At 37.8% G+C, this 16,174-nt stretch overlaps 1 protein-coding gene across 2 annotated transcripts in view; it reads right to left on the bottom strand.

Moving 5' to 3' along the window:
- The window catches only part of LOC149831530 (transcription initiation factor TFIID subunit 1-like), a 94,102-nt gene that overhangs the window by 38,405 nt on the left and 39,523 nt on the right, over positions 1-16,174 (bottom strand). For both annotated transcript variants that reach the window (XM_090013945.1, XM_090013946.1), the window contains exons 6-7: positions 9,055-9,312; positions 8,696-8,808 (exon numbers count right to left, since the gene is read on the bottom strand). In XM_090013945.1, the coding sequence (XP_089870071.1) occupies positions 8,696-8,808; positions 9,055-9,312 (371 nt within the window). The remainder of the gene's footprint in view (positions 1-8,695; positions 8,809-9,054; positions 9,313-16,174) is intronic.

Here is a 16,174-nt window from a genome sequence, read left to right as displayed (position 1 = left end):
CAGATTCAAGGGGAGTATATGTAAAGACTCGGTTTTTTCAAAATAAATAAATAAAATCATTTTGGATCGAGATTGGAACCAACCGGATCCAAGTCTTAAACCCACTGTATCTTATTAAACCCCCCCACATGGGGTTTTCTTTTACAAAAAAGGAACGCAGCCCCTGCGCTGCTCCATCCCTCCACGATGCTTTCCCCCCCTCCCCCCCTCTCCCACATCTCTCTCCCTCGATTCATCGACGGGACCCGACCCCCTTCCTCGTCGGAACCCTCCCTGCGTAGGAAACCCCCCGCTCTCTCCTTCTCTCTCCTCATCTTCTTTCCCCTCACGACGGGCTCCCCTTCGTAGGAGTTGTCGTCGCTCCCCAGTAACCTCTCTCTCTTTTCTCTTCTCTCCTCTCATCTCTTTGTTCTCCCTGTGCGGCGCCGACAGGAGGGCACCGGCCCTCCTGCCTCACCCACTTTGTTCTCTCTGTATGGTGTCAGCCCTCCTGCATCCCCCTTTCCCTCTGGTTCAGGCAGGAGCGTTGGCACACCTGCCCTCCCCCTCGTCTCCCCTTTTTCTGTCGGCAGACCAGAGCCACCATTGTTGGTGGCTCTGGATTTGCCAGGAGGGAGGGTGTCGAGTGTTAAAATGTATCATTCAATCTTTGTAATCTTATATATATTTTATATATAAAAAGGATGATATGTATACATATATGGTATATATGCATATGTATCTTCCTAATTATATATATAAAATATATATTTCTCTATTATTAGGCATAGGGGTAGTTTAATCATTTCCCCTTTTTACGCATATTCCATTTGGAATGTGTTTGTAATTTTATTTTTATTTTTATTTTTTTTATTTTTGTGGTTTGCGCCACCTTGGGAGGCTCCCCAAAGAGTCGTTGGGGGCTCCCAACGACTCCTTTGGGAGCCCCCTATGTGGCTCCTCTCTTGTGTTATAAATAGGGGTCGCCCCCTTGTAATTCATTCACTCCTTTGGAGGAGCTTTTGCTCCATGTAATGGGTGTTACACCCTTCCTCTCTTCAATAATATTAACTTATGCCTTATAGGCATTTTTGCCCCTTTGTCGGTTTATGTGTTAGCACATTATGTGCTTGTGTTTCCCCCTTTACTGGGTATATTCGCACTTCATGTGCGTGTATATTGGTTCATTATTGAACCTAATATATTCAAAGTCGTTTCCTTACATGGTATCAGAGCAAGGTTGGGATCGAGTTGCTCTTTGTTGCATTGGGAAGCGTGTTATTCAAGAAATTTTAAAGAATAATGGTGAAGTTCTCGTTTCTCTCTTTTGCTTCTTAAAATTATTTGGTATGCATTATATTTCTTTAAGTATTATGCATTATGAAGAATTAGATATGTTTTTGCATATGTGTTTCTCTCTTTTGCTTCTTAAAATATTTGGTATGCATTATATTTTTTTAAATATTGAGCATTATAAAGAATTAGATATGTTTTTTTGCATATGTGTTCTCCATGTCATTATGAGTTTGTATTCTTAACAATTCCATTGAACTTTTTATATTATTCTCTTTCGTATGTCTTTTCTTGAAAAATAAGTTTTTTAAAGAAAGTTATGTTAGAAGTAAAATGTTTGTGAGAGATGTAGCATTGCTCACATACTCTCATCATAATTATTTCATATTAAAGGTATGTGTTTACCCTCTAAAATGTCCTATATGAGGTTTTTTCATAATAACATGTGTCTTTGAAAAATGATGTTTTATTTTCCTACCTAATGAGTTCTTTTTCATACGAGCAATGTTTGATTAAGAAGGCATTTTTATAATATCGATTGAATTAAGTCTTAAAAATGATCTCATAAAATATGGTTATTCTCTTTTCATTCTTCAATTCAATTTCAAGAATATGTTTTATTATAAGATTTATGGTCTTCATTAATGTTGCATACTTATTATATATGTTTTAAATATTTCATGTTGTGTTTATTTAAAACATATTCATGCCATTGGTTATAATCTATTAAGTCATATAATATTATGAATTTTTGTTTATAGATTTATGCCATAACGCAATCCTAGTATTCTCTTTGGGATTTTCTCCACTTTAATAGTTTTCCCTCTTCCTTTCGTATGTACCCTCATTTGAGAATTTTGTTTGTTGGATCTCTCTTTGAGAGGCCTTTTGATCCTTATGAATCTTCTTATGAGTATATACTCTTTGAGAAGATTTCATGATTGTTATAAGCTTCTTTTTAATATTGGTTTTTTATGAGATTTTTTAAATATTATCATCTTTGTGAAAGCTTGAGAGTCTCAAAGCATTTGCTCCTTTTATAAAATACATGCACTATTGCATGTTTGCTATTATTATGCTTTTTGAGTATTTTGTTCAAGTGTCGTGAGAGTGTCTCGTACACTTCTTTTATAAAGTATTCATGCTTGTATGTGTATTGTCTATTCATAGACATTTTCACATGGTACTCTCTTTTCAATAAAGAGATGATATATATTGCCTTCCTTAGGGCTTGTTTTGTCCCTTAGTGGACTTGTGAGATTGTTTCTTTTATCATTATAAGTGCTTCCGCAATATCTTGTTACATGTTGTCCTAAACTTGCTCATTTAAGATTATTGCCATTTTACATCTTGGTATGCATATAATTACAATTTATAAAAGCTTGATTTGATTATTCCAAATCCGTCCTCACACATGACATTGCTTAAATATTTCATGTTGTGTTTATTAAGTCTTTTGATAATGATCATGATTGAACATAATTTCGTATTTATGCCAAATTATTATAAGGCATATTGTTGTGATTAATTATGTTGGACCTTTGAATCGGCTCTCTTTGTAAAATCACATATTTGGAAAATGATTTCCCTAAGTGTTCATTACCTTTTTATGACATTTATTTTTATCCATCACAAGTTATATGATGCATCAATCCTTTTTGTATGGCCTTATTGATTGCTGAGGTGAGTTAAGGGCACCTTGTGTTATATCATTTTAGATTGTCCAATTACCATATTAAAGATGGTTGTTGAGGTGAGTTATGGGCACCTTGGGACTCTAGAATGATTTGTTATATGATCTCTAATTATGAGTGTGCCACTCGTTTTCTTTTGGTCATTGATCTTATGGATGCTCTTATTTATATATAAATGTGATGGATATATGGTGTCTTGGAACCTTAAATGTTTTAAGGTATATTTTCAAAGGTGTTGGAGATTATTGCCCAACCTTTTGTTGCTTATGAATCTTATGAGTGCATTTGCACATTTGTGATTTCGTGTTTTGTGCTTTTGTGAACAAGTGTTCCAAGTGTTCTTGGTGTGTGTATGTTCTTACATTTATATCATTCCATCGATTATAGTATCTTGTTAAAGATACTTTTACATGCTTTTGTGCACAAGTGTTCTTGTTGTGCGTATGTGCACATATTTATTTTCAAAATATTGTCCAAGGTTTTATTTATATGTTTGTCATTATAAGTTTTATTGTCTCAAAAGTCTTCTCCTCTTATACCTCTTATCTAAGTGCCATCATATGTAGACAAGACATATTATTACACCATTGTGTGTTGGTAGCCCTTTGTTGAGTAGTTGAACACACTTGTCTTGAGTGTTATTATATGTAGACAAGGCACGTTGATTCACACCATGGTGTGTGATTTTAGTTCATGTTGGCATTTGTGTCCTTATTCTAGTCGCTGAGATGTATGCCCATGGTTGACTTCTTTCACTCATTTCAAGTGTCATTTTATGTAGACAAGAGATATATTGTGTTTTAGCCCATGGTTGGCTTGATACTCTTGTTCTAGTAGCTGAACATACTTGGTCTTGAGTGTATTTTTACGTAGACAAGAGATGTTTTTGGTCAATGTTGGCATGTATTCTCTTGTTCTTATCGTTGATGCACTCATTTCAAGTATTATTACATGTAGACAAGAGGTTCTTTTACACACCGTTGTGTGTGTCCTTGGCCTTTAATGGCATTATATTTATGTTCTTGATCCAGTAGCTTATACACTTGATTTGTGAGTTTTGGAGAACTAATGAGGTAGTTGCTTGTAATGGATGAATTATTATTGAAATTTCATTCATATTTTGTCTTCTAAAGATACATGTGAATCATATCATTAATATGCATATTTTAAAATCAAATTAATTTTTTGGTCACCTTTTATATTTGATATGCAAAATGAGTTTTTGTAATTGCAATCATTTGAGTGAGATGTTCCTAAATGTGTAAGGTTCTCTACTCAAATAACTCTCATTATTTTGCCTCTTAAGTGGACTTAAAACCTTTTGAACTCATGTGTTTTATACACTCTTTTGAGCATTTCCTTCTTGAAATCGCTTTCAAAGGACTTGCTAAAATCAATAACACTTGTCTTTCTATCTTATCGGCTCATATAATATTACTTGACTAAAGTATGATTGGAGCATGATCATTAATGACTCTTTTAGGTGTTGATTCATTTCATGATATTATGTGCATATGCTCATTATGGCCTTTTGGCCCTCATTTATGTGCAACTTATGCCTCTTCGTAAGCTTCTTGTGGTGTCCCTTGTGGACCATAATGTTATTCCTCGTTATGAGGTTATGTTTGTCCAATGTTGGACTTTATGAATGCATTATGCATTCTTGTAATTTGTTTCCGCTCCCTCTTCAACATGGTATATGATTATGAAAAATTGGTTTTCTAAAATCACTTTGCATACATAAGTAATTATCTTGTTCCATCAAATCCTGTGATGAATTATGCATAGAATATCTTTTTGGACCATTACTTTTGGATGAATTATATGATATGATTTTTTGGTTAATTCATCTTATTTGAAATATTTCACTTGATTAAAGTGCAAAGATATATTTTACTTGGACCTCTTCTTGATTTGTTCCACAGGATCTTGAAGATGAGAGGAAAAGAAGTACCTTGGATTGATCATGAAAGGTGCTCATCGTTAAAGACTTTGGAGGAAGACATTTGTAAATTTCAATGGCATTCGGACTGAAGGCTCTTGAAGCCTTGAGAGTCTTCCTCTTGCATTCTTCAATCTTTTCGTTCCCCCACGCAAAGTTTGAGGGGGGGTGTTAAAATGTATCATTCAATCTTTGTAATCTTATATATATAAAGGATGATACATATACATATATGGTATATATGCATATGTATCTTCCTAATTATATATATAAAATATAGATTTCTCTATTATTAGGCATAAAGGTAGTTTAGTTATTTCCCCTTTTTACGCATATTCCATTTGGAATGTGTTTGTAATTTTATTTTTCTTTTTCTTTTTTTCTTTTTTCATTTTTGTGGTTTGCGCCACCTTGGGAGGCTCCCCAAAGAGTCGTTGGGGAGCCCCCAACGGTCACAAATGTGACCGTTGGGAGCTCCCAACGACTCCTTTGAGAGCCCCCTATCTGGCTCCTCTCTTGTGTTATAAATAGGGGTCTCCCCCTTGTAATTCATTCACTCCTTTGGAGGAACTTTTGCTCCATGTAATGGGTGTTACACCCTTCCTCTCTTCAATAATATTAACTTATGCCTTATAGGCATTTTTGCCCCTTTGTGAGTTTATGTGTTAGCACATTATGTGCTTGTGTTTTCCCCTTTAGTGGGTATATTCGCACTTCATGTGCATGTGTATTGGTTCAATATTGAACCGAATATATTCAAAGTCGTTTCCTTACATCGGGCACCTCCTTCCTCTGTCGACCTCGTGGGGCGGCTGAAGCCGCAGCCCACCCCCTTCGGCCTCCCCTTCCCTTGGGGTCTCAATGAAGAGTTGTGGGCCTGATTCATAGTTTTTGCCCTTTCAGAAGGAGGGTTCGGGGTTCCCCCCCTCCCCCAGTGCGGGTCGCCCCTGGCGGGGGGTTATAGGGGGGCAGCGCCCCCCCCCCCCCCCCGAAGAAATTTTTTCTTGGGCTTATGTTTGAGACCCAATTTGGTTAGGGTTAAGGTTGTCGCCCTTGCCTTGTATAAATTCTCTTTTTTCTTTCCCTCTTGTAACAGTCGAAAAAGAGCAATAAGATTTCTCTCTGGGCGGCCGTTGTTTTTTACTCTCTTGGATTTAAGGAGAGGTTTTTCCACGTAAATCTGTGTGTTCTTCCTGTGTTTTGTTTGATCGTTCTTGTTCATTGTTTCATTTGGTTGTTTCTTGCTCGCAGTTTTCCTAACACTCAGGTGGGCTGGGTTGGGGCCGACTCGACAAGGGCCCAGTACAGCTGCCTACCTTGCGTGTCTGGGCTGAGGCCTGACCCTTGCCACGCCCTTGCTAGGGGCAAGTTCCCTACCCCGAGGAGGGCCGCGATGGTGCCATCTTTGTCGTTGTCGCCCTCAGGTGTCCTCGGCAGCAGCAGCACGCTCGAACAAGCTTGGCTCGGCGAAAACCGAGCCTGGCTCAATTGGTTCTAGATCGAGCCGACTCGGTTTGACTCCCTTAACCGAGCCAGACTTAGTTGAGGGTTCAAAACCGAGCTTGACTCGGTCCTTTTCCTCTGAGTCGGCTGAAGTGCGCCGAGCCTGACGCGGTTTCACCAAGCTCGGCTCGGTCGTGACTAGCCTGGTTTGACTTGGCACCAGGCCCGTCTTGGTCAAACCTCGTCTCGATCAAACCGAGTCTGGCTCGGTATAAGCCTTTTTTATTCTCTTTTCAGTCTGGCAGAGGCTCCTCCCGGAGCTATGGGTGTTCGGCTCGACTCGGCATCAACCTAGCCAAGCTCACTTGAGCCTATCTGAGCCACTCACTCTCTCTCCTTGTTTTGGCTTACCCAAACCAAGCTCGATTCAGTTAGTGTAACTGAACCAACTTAATCATTTCCAAAACCAAGACAAGCTAGGAGCGGGTCACGATTCCAAGCGTGCATGACTCAGCTGGTCGGCTCGAATCCTGTTCGAGTTTGACCCCCGCGACGCGAGCATTGCTTGTTATATTTATTTTAAGTGATTGCATCATTCTCTTTCGCAACGCAATAAAATATCTTTTAGCGCACCCCATCGGCGCAACGGACTCAACATGCACACCGAGGCACGAGCCCCTGATAACCTACGCTCGGAATCGTCAACGAATCCGACAATCTCCGATGGTAAGGGAAAGTTGCACAAAGAACAAAGAAAGGACAATGCTAAAACTTGTAAATGAACATAATTAAATATATATATATATACGCTTTTAACTCAAGGACGCAGTTTTGCATCCTTGTCTTTCCTTTTCCTTTATGTTATTTACTTTGCCATTACGTAGTTTTTACGTGCACAGGCTTCTGCTTACACATTTATTTAGCTCGATGTGTTGTTTCGCACATGAAGCCTTGCTTTATGTCATTTACTTTGTCGTCGCGCTTTCATATGCACAGACTACTGCTTACGCATTTATTTGGTCGATGTATGATTTCATACCTCGTGCATTGCTTAAGCATTTATTTAGCCAAGGTACGGTTTCGTACCTCGTACACTGCTTAAGCATTTATTTAGCCAAAGTATAGTTTTGTACCTCATGCACTGCTTACGCATTTATTTAGCCAAGGTACGGTTTTGTACCTTGTGCACTGCTTACGCATTTATGTAGTCGGAATACGGTTTCGTACTTTATGCACTTCTTATGCATTTATTTAGCAAACTGCACATCGAGTCTTGTTTTATACATTACCTTTGTATTGTAATGTGCAAGGCCTGCGCTATGTAATATATGTATTATACGTACATATATATAACTTCGTAAGGTGCACAGTTGCATACTCTTCCCTACCCTGCATCATGCTTGCTCTTTACAAAAGTCATGAATTTGCGCATGTGCGCTAAAACTTGAAAGAAAAGGGATTTCTTGCGTTAATCCAGCATTCAAATATGCATAGTTTTGAAAAGCAAATTTGAACACTCGAGGGTTGCCTAATTGCAACTAAGTTTTTTCCCAAACTGGCACAATAGGAAGAAGTGTTTACAAACTTCGGTTTAATATCGGATATGAATCAGATATCCCCGATTGGGAGCATGGGAATATGATTGGATGGGGTTCCTTCTAAGAAACCCATACCTCTTTTATCGTAACTAGTATCGCGAGAAATGCACATCATGTTGATACTACGGTAATTAGATGAGAGATTTGTGGCGATCTCGTAACGTGCAAATTGCACAATGATATATAAAAGTGGTTTGAAATACCAGAGCATGTCAAATTAAATTAAAAGGGTTACATCATTTCTTTCACCACACAATTAAGTTGAGGTTTCTTTTTGAGAAACTGAGACCCCGCTCATCGTAGCGGTACTATCAGACATGCACGGCATGTTAGTACTACGATGATTGGATGAGAGGTTTATGGTAACCTCGAAACGTGCAAATGCACAATGATAACATGGAAATCACATAAATGGTGATTATCGCCTTCACAGGTAAGATACTCATTTTGGTTTGAAAGACCAAAGCATGTAGAATGGGTTGTCAGTTAAAATAAAAAATACAACAAATTTCAAAGATTAAAAATGAAAAACTGAGATTACCATATTTTAGACATGATCCATAAAATAATATGTTGGTGCAATAAACTAACTTTATTACAATACAACCAAGTCCCAGAGATGCTTTAAAAATACACACGGAAGTGCATGCACGCTATGCACACGAAAAAGAACAGACTCTACAATAAACACACATTCATCTAGGGTGTGAATTTTGGACAGTATGAACTAGAAAGTTTTTACCGACCTCTTGGAACTCTTCTACATCACTGATATTATTCCCAGTCTCAAAGGATCCAACATAAGGCAGATCAACATCAGAATAATTTTCTTGTTCCTCCAGAGTTTCAACATATTCACCTGTAGGAATATTATTTATAAGCCTAAACCTTCTAGAAAATACAATATGGACAGGACTATTTAATAATCTAAACCTTTTAGAAATTACAAAATGCAACTACTTGATATTCCAATGAAATCGCCTAACAGAAAATTGCTAGCAATCATACACTTAGCTATTCAAGTAAATCTCCACATGAAATAATAGTGCTTCTCTTTAACAGAACCTATATGCCAAAATACAAGGATAAAACCATAAACCACAACCTGCATGAAGATCAGGTTGATCAGCTGGACCATTTTCAACAACGGCAACATCTTTGTCATAATCTTCTTCTTCATCATAATTTTCTTCATCAAATACGGAAGCTTTATAGTCTAATGAAGATAATGAAACTCCAGCAGAAAAGTATTCTTTCTTTGGAAGCAAAAGGTCTTCCTCTGATGTAGCCTGCACCTCTGGCCCTTCATACTGCTCTTCAATGTCTTCATAATCAACAGCATCTTCAGCCTTTACATCATAATCTACAAGGCAAATACAGCTAGAATATCAATAAAGAAGAAACACGCCTGAAACAAATCACATGAATGTAATAAACAACTCAACAGCCCATGATCAGGTGACTTCAAGATGAATTAAGAAGAGAAATATGCAAATGTGATGCATATCAAACAAAGGGATACAAATGAAAGAGAAGGATCACTTTACAATGTAAAGATAACATTCAACTAAAACAAGAAAAGGCCGAAATAAAAATGAACATTTTTTTATAGAACGCCCTCCACGATGGCACAAACTGTTAGCACCTAAATAAAGAGCAAGAGTATCAAAGCCACCACAAAAACTGAGATATATATGGAAATAAAGTATTCAGAAAAGTTAGAAATGCAGTGACCATGAGACACAAGATTAAAAGGATAAATTAATGTAATGAACAGCCTAGTGTGATAAAATCTATCTTACCTGGACACCTCTAGGTTAAAACAGGGTGTTAACAATGAATGATGGTTAGCAACTGAATATAACTTTCCATTAGGAGCATATTGTCAAAGTCAAAGCACAAGCTGAGACATGCATTATCTTTACACCTGTTCAGAAGGGAACTAGCATCATCATCATCTTTGCATGGTAAAAAAAGAAAGCACAAGCAGTGAAGGATTTGATGCACACATGCATACACACAAACGTATATAGTTACATATGATGTATCTAAGCAATGTGTGTTTGTGTACTTCGAAGGTGGCTGGTTCAAATATCGCACCCCTTACGTTTCACCTTTCACGAGCAGCGGTCAGGCTCTCTCCAGCTCAACCCAAGAACCTTCAGTCGAGCTCAGTTTGAGATCAAGCCGAGCACGGCCTAAATTCTTAGAACCAACCAAAACTCAAACGGGCCAGGCCCGAGTACCATTAGGGTTATGTGTGTTAAAACTGGTAGCTTTATCGTGAATACCAAGAGGAAGGTAGTAGAAGAGAGGAGAGAGGAGAGGAAATTTTCCTTGGAATCAGCAGCAGCCACACTTTTCTTTTGTGTTACTGCACTAAACATCATTAAGATAAATAGGTTTACAAAGTCTTTTACAATGGCAAGATTTCCCTTAGTAATGTATATTACATTATAACATAGAGGTGGTCTATATGGATATGGATCCTCTACTGGATCCATATCTGATCCGATTTGTATTCTAATACCCTCCCTCAAGTTGTGCATGGGATTGAACCATGTGCAACTTGTTCTTCAGATACCAAAAGTGGTTACTTGTGAGACCTTTTGTGAACATATCAGCAACTTGGTCTTCTGAAGACACATAAACCAGTTCAATCTCTTTGTCTGCTACCTTTTGTCTGATAAAATGTTGGTCAATCTCAATATGTTTGGTCTGACCGTGTTGAACAGGATTGAACGCAATTTGTATAGCACTTCTATTATCACACATGAGGGTTGAACTTGAGATACTCTCTCCCATCTCTGTAAGGAGGTGCCTAATCCAAGTCAAGGTTTTAAAACCCGTGACTCGGAACTCGACTCGTTCTTTATTGACTCGTGACTCGGCGGGTCAACTCGATGACTCGGACCGGGTTTTGTTAACTTTTGATTTTAAAAGAAAAACACTATATAAATTATCATTTAAACATATAAAAGTTTGTAGAATGACTTAATTACTAGTGTAATTGATTAATAAGTAAAATAACATCAAGTAAACCTATATCTAACTTATAATTACTCATCTAATAGCAAGAAATCGAACAACCAAGCAAAACAATAATTCAATATTTCAATAGAAACAAGCTCTAAAGTAAAGTTAAGTTAAAAACTTACAAGAGTAATAGTAAAAACTAAAGTAAAGATAATCATACTTGAGCAATCTGCCAATGCATGTCAGCAATCAACTTTCGCATCTCAGCAATAACCATACTAGACCCATGGCCATATAACAAAATTACAAAGTTCACAAGTATAAAGTTAATTATCATAACACAATGACAAAATCAAATTTCAAACATCCAAAATTGATCCACTTTTACAAAATATGATATCTCAATTCTCAAGTCAAGAGTCAATGGCTCAAATCTCAAATAGAGGCGAAGTGCTATTATTTGGAACTTCATTTGAATCAATTCTTGAGTTGGAAGTAGAAATTAATGGCTGAATTGGAGTACTAGTGGTTGCATTTTCCCTTGCATCTTCATCTTCAACTCCATCACCACCTTCATCAGCAATAAGATTAGCTTCTTCAATGTTTTCAACTTCCATGTCCAAGTCTCTTAAGAAATCCTTCATTCAATAAAATATGACACATTTGAGTTAACATGCAATAGAGAAAGACAAAAAACTAAATTAAAAAAAATTTTAATCAAGTTAAAATATCAAACAAACTTTTACCTCATCTCCATCTAAAACTCCTTCTTGCATGACCCATTCATCCATTGGTGTTTGCAAATATATATTGTCCAAAGAAATTGGGTCAAGACGTGTTCTCTTTAATTGCTTTTCTCTCATACGTAAATTATAATGGACAAACACTAAGTCATTAAGTTTCTTTTGAGCTAATCTATTTCTTCTCTTAGTGTGAATTTGATCAAAGGTACTCCAATTTCGTTCACATCCAGATGAAGAACATGTTTGACTAAGTATACGAATAGCAATTTTTTGAAGATCGGGAGCACATATTCCATGCATTTTCCACCACATTGCTGCATAAAGCCAAAACACACAAAAATGAAAAGTTGATTAAAGAAATATTCTTTTGCACAACACAACAATAATGTTAAAGATAAATCACCTGGCTTATGCTCATCTCTAGTCATAACAGCTATAGAAGTACCAAAATCTGCACTGTTAAATTTGAAATATTCTTTGATGATTTGATAAATCTAAACTGTTAAATTTGAAAAGTTAAAAACAATTATACGGTTAGTAGATTATGTACAAAGTTATGATTCCATCATTCCACACAGGGTCCTTGACTCCTTGTCATGCCATGTTTCCCCTGACACGTTGCAGAAATCATGTACTTTTAAGATAGACAAGAAGAACTGCTAGAAGAACAAAGGGTTACAGTTACACATAGGACATTTAGATGATATTGCGGCGAGATCAGAGAAAAAAACAAAACAAGAAATTATGGAGGAAGAATACAGGAAATTCAAGAAATTAACACATAGGAAATTAAAAAGAAATTAAAAAACAGAAAAATCAGTAAAAACAAAACAAAGAATTAACAAAACAGAAATTGAAATGTATTGAAACACAGACAATGCATGTAATGAAAGACAGGAAGTTCAGTAAAAAAAAAATGATACTTAGCAAAATGAAAAGCAGAACTCAGTAAAATAACAAAACAAAAAAATAAACTTAGTTAAATGAAAACTAACAGAAATTCTGGAAAACAAACTGCAAATAAAAAAAAAAAAAAATATGAAATTACCGAAACTAAAACAACAAATGCAATGAGATTGAGACTAATGATACACAGAAATGAACATACGACAAATAATGAACTGAAATAAAAAAAAAAACCACCAAATTTGAAATGCAGGTAAAAAAATTTGCAGATATGAGAAACTGCTCTAATACAGGATAAACAAATGATTCAACAATGAGATTAAACAGAAAGCAATTAATGCAGGGAAAATGCGGATAAAAATGAAAATACAAAGCAACAGAAATGACATGCGAAAATGAAAACTTAGACGAATGTTGTGCAACTCACCATGTAATGCATGGTACTGAAGCGTACGCCTCAGGTACAGAGGCGTACGCCTCAGGTACATACAACATACATACCTTCACAAATCTCTCCGAAAAAACTCGCCGGAAAATCTGCACTCGCCGGAAAATCTCTCCGGAATATCGCGCGGCACACTGTTTTTGCTGGAGAAGATGCGTCGGATTTGCAACGACGCCTTACTGTTCACACTTCACCGTCGATGTGTTTGCTTCGTTCCCAAAAAAAATAACGATACATACCTTCACAAATCTCGTCGGAAAATCGTGCCGGAAAATCTCGCCGGAATATCGCGCGGCGACACACTGTTTTTGCTGGAGAAGATGCGTCGGATTAGCAACGACGCCTTAATGTATTTAATCGATGTGCTTGCTTCGTTCCCAAAAAAAACGATACATACCTTCACAAATCTCGTCGAAAAATCGTGCCAGAAAAACGCACGGCGTCGCTGTTACTGTTAAAGCCAGAAAATCAATGTCGGCGTCGCTGTTCATGCCAGAGCTATCGTCGGATGGCTGAAAACAGAAGAGTCGAAGACCTCGGCTTCTCCTCTCTTCAGTCGAGACAGTGTTTGAAAACTGAAGAGTCGAAAATCCTAAAGTCCTTTAAGTGTTTTCGTTAAAAGGTAAAGTTTTTTTAATTTCAAAAATGCCATTTTCACTAAACCAGCGGGTCTTCAGTGACTCGGGACTCGGCCCGAGTCGCCCGAGTCAGAGCGATCCTTCCAGCGAGTTTTGTCAAGGCAAAGGTGGCAGAACTCGCCCGAGTACGCCATGACTCGTGACTCGGCCGAGTCAGCCCGAGTCATCCCGAGTCCGGCCCGAGTCAAGCCCGAGTCTTGGCAATCCGAGTATGCCTAGCCGGGTTGACTCGCTGGAGGGCCGAGCCGAGCCGAGTCAGCCGAGTCAACGAGTTGACTCGGCGAGTTTTTAAACGTTGATCCAAGTTACTTCTGCTGTGGTAGCTGCCATAGATCTATATTCTGCCTCCGTGCTAGATCTTGCCACAGCTTTCTGTTTTTTGCTACTCCATGAGATAAGATTATTTCCAATGAAAACACAGTATCCTGAAACAGACCTCCTTTCATCTGGGTCCCCTCCCAGTCTGCATCTGTATAGGCCAATATATCATGTTTCGGTGTTACCCATGAAGATTGAGCATATTTGAGTCCATCACCCACCGTGCCTTTTAGATATCGGAGAATACGTTTGACGGCATCCATATGACCAGTCTTTGGTTCATGCATAAACTGAGATACTTGATTTACAGAATATACAATGTCTGGTCTAGTAAAAGTAAGATATTGTAACATGCCCACTAAACTGCGATACTTGCTTGCATCAGGATACAACTCGCCATCACAAATGCTGAGCTTTTGATTGACAATACTGGGTGTAGGGACAGGTTTGCAATCTGTCATTCCTGCTTTGGCCAAAAGATCAAGAGTGTATTTGTGTTGAGTTAATGACATTTCTCCATCCTGTCTGTCCACCTCTACACCAAGAAAATATCTTAGCTTTCCAAGATCTTTCATCTTGAATCGCATACTCAGCAAAACTTTAATTTGCTTAATATGTTCTGGAGCATTACCAGTGACCACTATATCATCAACATATATAAGTAAGAAAACCACAGCGGTTCCATCCCTGTATATGAATAAAGAATGATCTAGTTGGGAACGAATAAAGTTGTGGTTCTGAATCTCTGAGGAGAAGCTTTCAAACCATGACCTGGAGGCTTGCTTTAAACCATACAATGCTCTGGTTAATTTGTATACATATTCTTTTAGGTCTCCCTCTGCATAACCTTGAGGTTGCTCCATATAGACCTCTTCTTTTAAATCCCCATGAAGAAACGCATTTTTGACATCAAGCTGACTAAGGCCCCATCTATGTTCAATAGCCAGGCCAAGAATAATTCGAATGGTTCCCATTTTCACTACTGGACTGAAGGTCTCATCATAATCTTCACCATATTCTTGGGTGAAGACTTTGACAACAAGACGTGCCTTGTATCGTTCAATGCTCCCATCCGGTTTATATTTAATCTTATACACCCATTTTGAGCCAACAACATTTTTATCTGGGGGATGACCAACTATCTCCCATGTTCGACACTCATGAAGTGCCTCTATCTCCTCATTCATCGCCTCAATCCATTTGTGAGATTGAACAACTTGAAAAAACCCAAGTGGTTCTTCATGTTTTTCAATCTTGGATAGAAAGATCTGAAAATCCATAGAGAAGTTATCGTAACTTACCCATTTTTCAATTGGATGCCTTATCCTGCTTGATCTTCTTGGTGCCTCTCTGTTACTGGGTAATGTCATGTGTTCTCCAACAGGGGCATCTGTTTGCTCTCTGGGTCTTCTGGTGTAGACATTCTCTTTGTATCTTTGACATTCTATTTCCGATACCTTATCTGAAACCGTCTCATCATGTATGCTTTCAGGAGCCAAAGTGGTACACTCAGCAGCATGTGAAATAAGTTCAACACTGAGCCATGGAACATACCAATTATCAACCATATCACCATGTTCACGATCATTGTTGGCTTTATTTTCCAGAAAACTATTTTCATCAAAGACAACATTTCTGTAAATTCTGATCTTCTTATTGATAGGGTCATAACACTTGTACCCCTTGTGTTCATCTGCATAACCTACAAATTGGCATATAGAGGCTTTGTCTTGGAATTTGTTTCTCATGGATTTGTCAACATGTATATAACATGTGCATCTAAAAACTCCTAACTCATCATAATTAGGCTGTATACCAAAGAGAACATAATAGGGAGACTGGTTTTCAAGGACAGGCATAGGCAGACGATTTATCACATGAGTGGCAGTGTGAAAGGCTTATGTCCAAAGGTTGATGGGCAAATTACAACCATGCATCATACTCATTGCACTTTCCACAATATGTCTGTGTTTACGTTCAGCAATTCCATTTTGTTGTGGAATATACGGGCAAGAAACTCTACGATGTATCCCATTATCTTGGAGGAAATCTAAAAACTCTTTGGAGGAATACTCACCACCTCCATCACATTGGAGAATTTGAATGTTTTGGAAGAATTGATTTTTAACATAGGCATGAAAGTGACGAAAAATAAGAAAGACCTCTGATTTGTGTTTCATGAAGAATATCCAGGTAAAA

Source organism: Nuphar pumila, chromosome 7 (assembly GCF_984573655.1).
Source record: "Nuphar pumila chromosome 7, dmNupPumi1.hap1.1, whole genome shotgun sequence".
NCBI lineage: Eukaryota > Viridiplantae > Streptophyta > Magnoliopsida > Nymphaeales > Nymphaeaceae > Nuphar > Nuphar pumila.
Note: the sequence above shows the minus strand (reverse complement) of the source record. Positions and strands in the feature narration are given on the sequence as shown.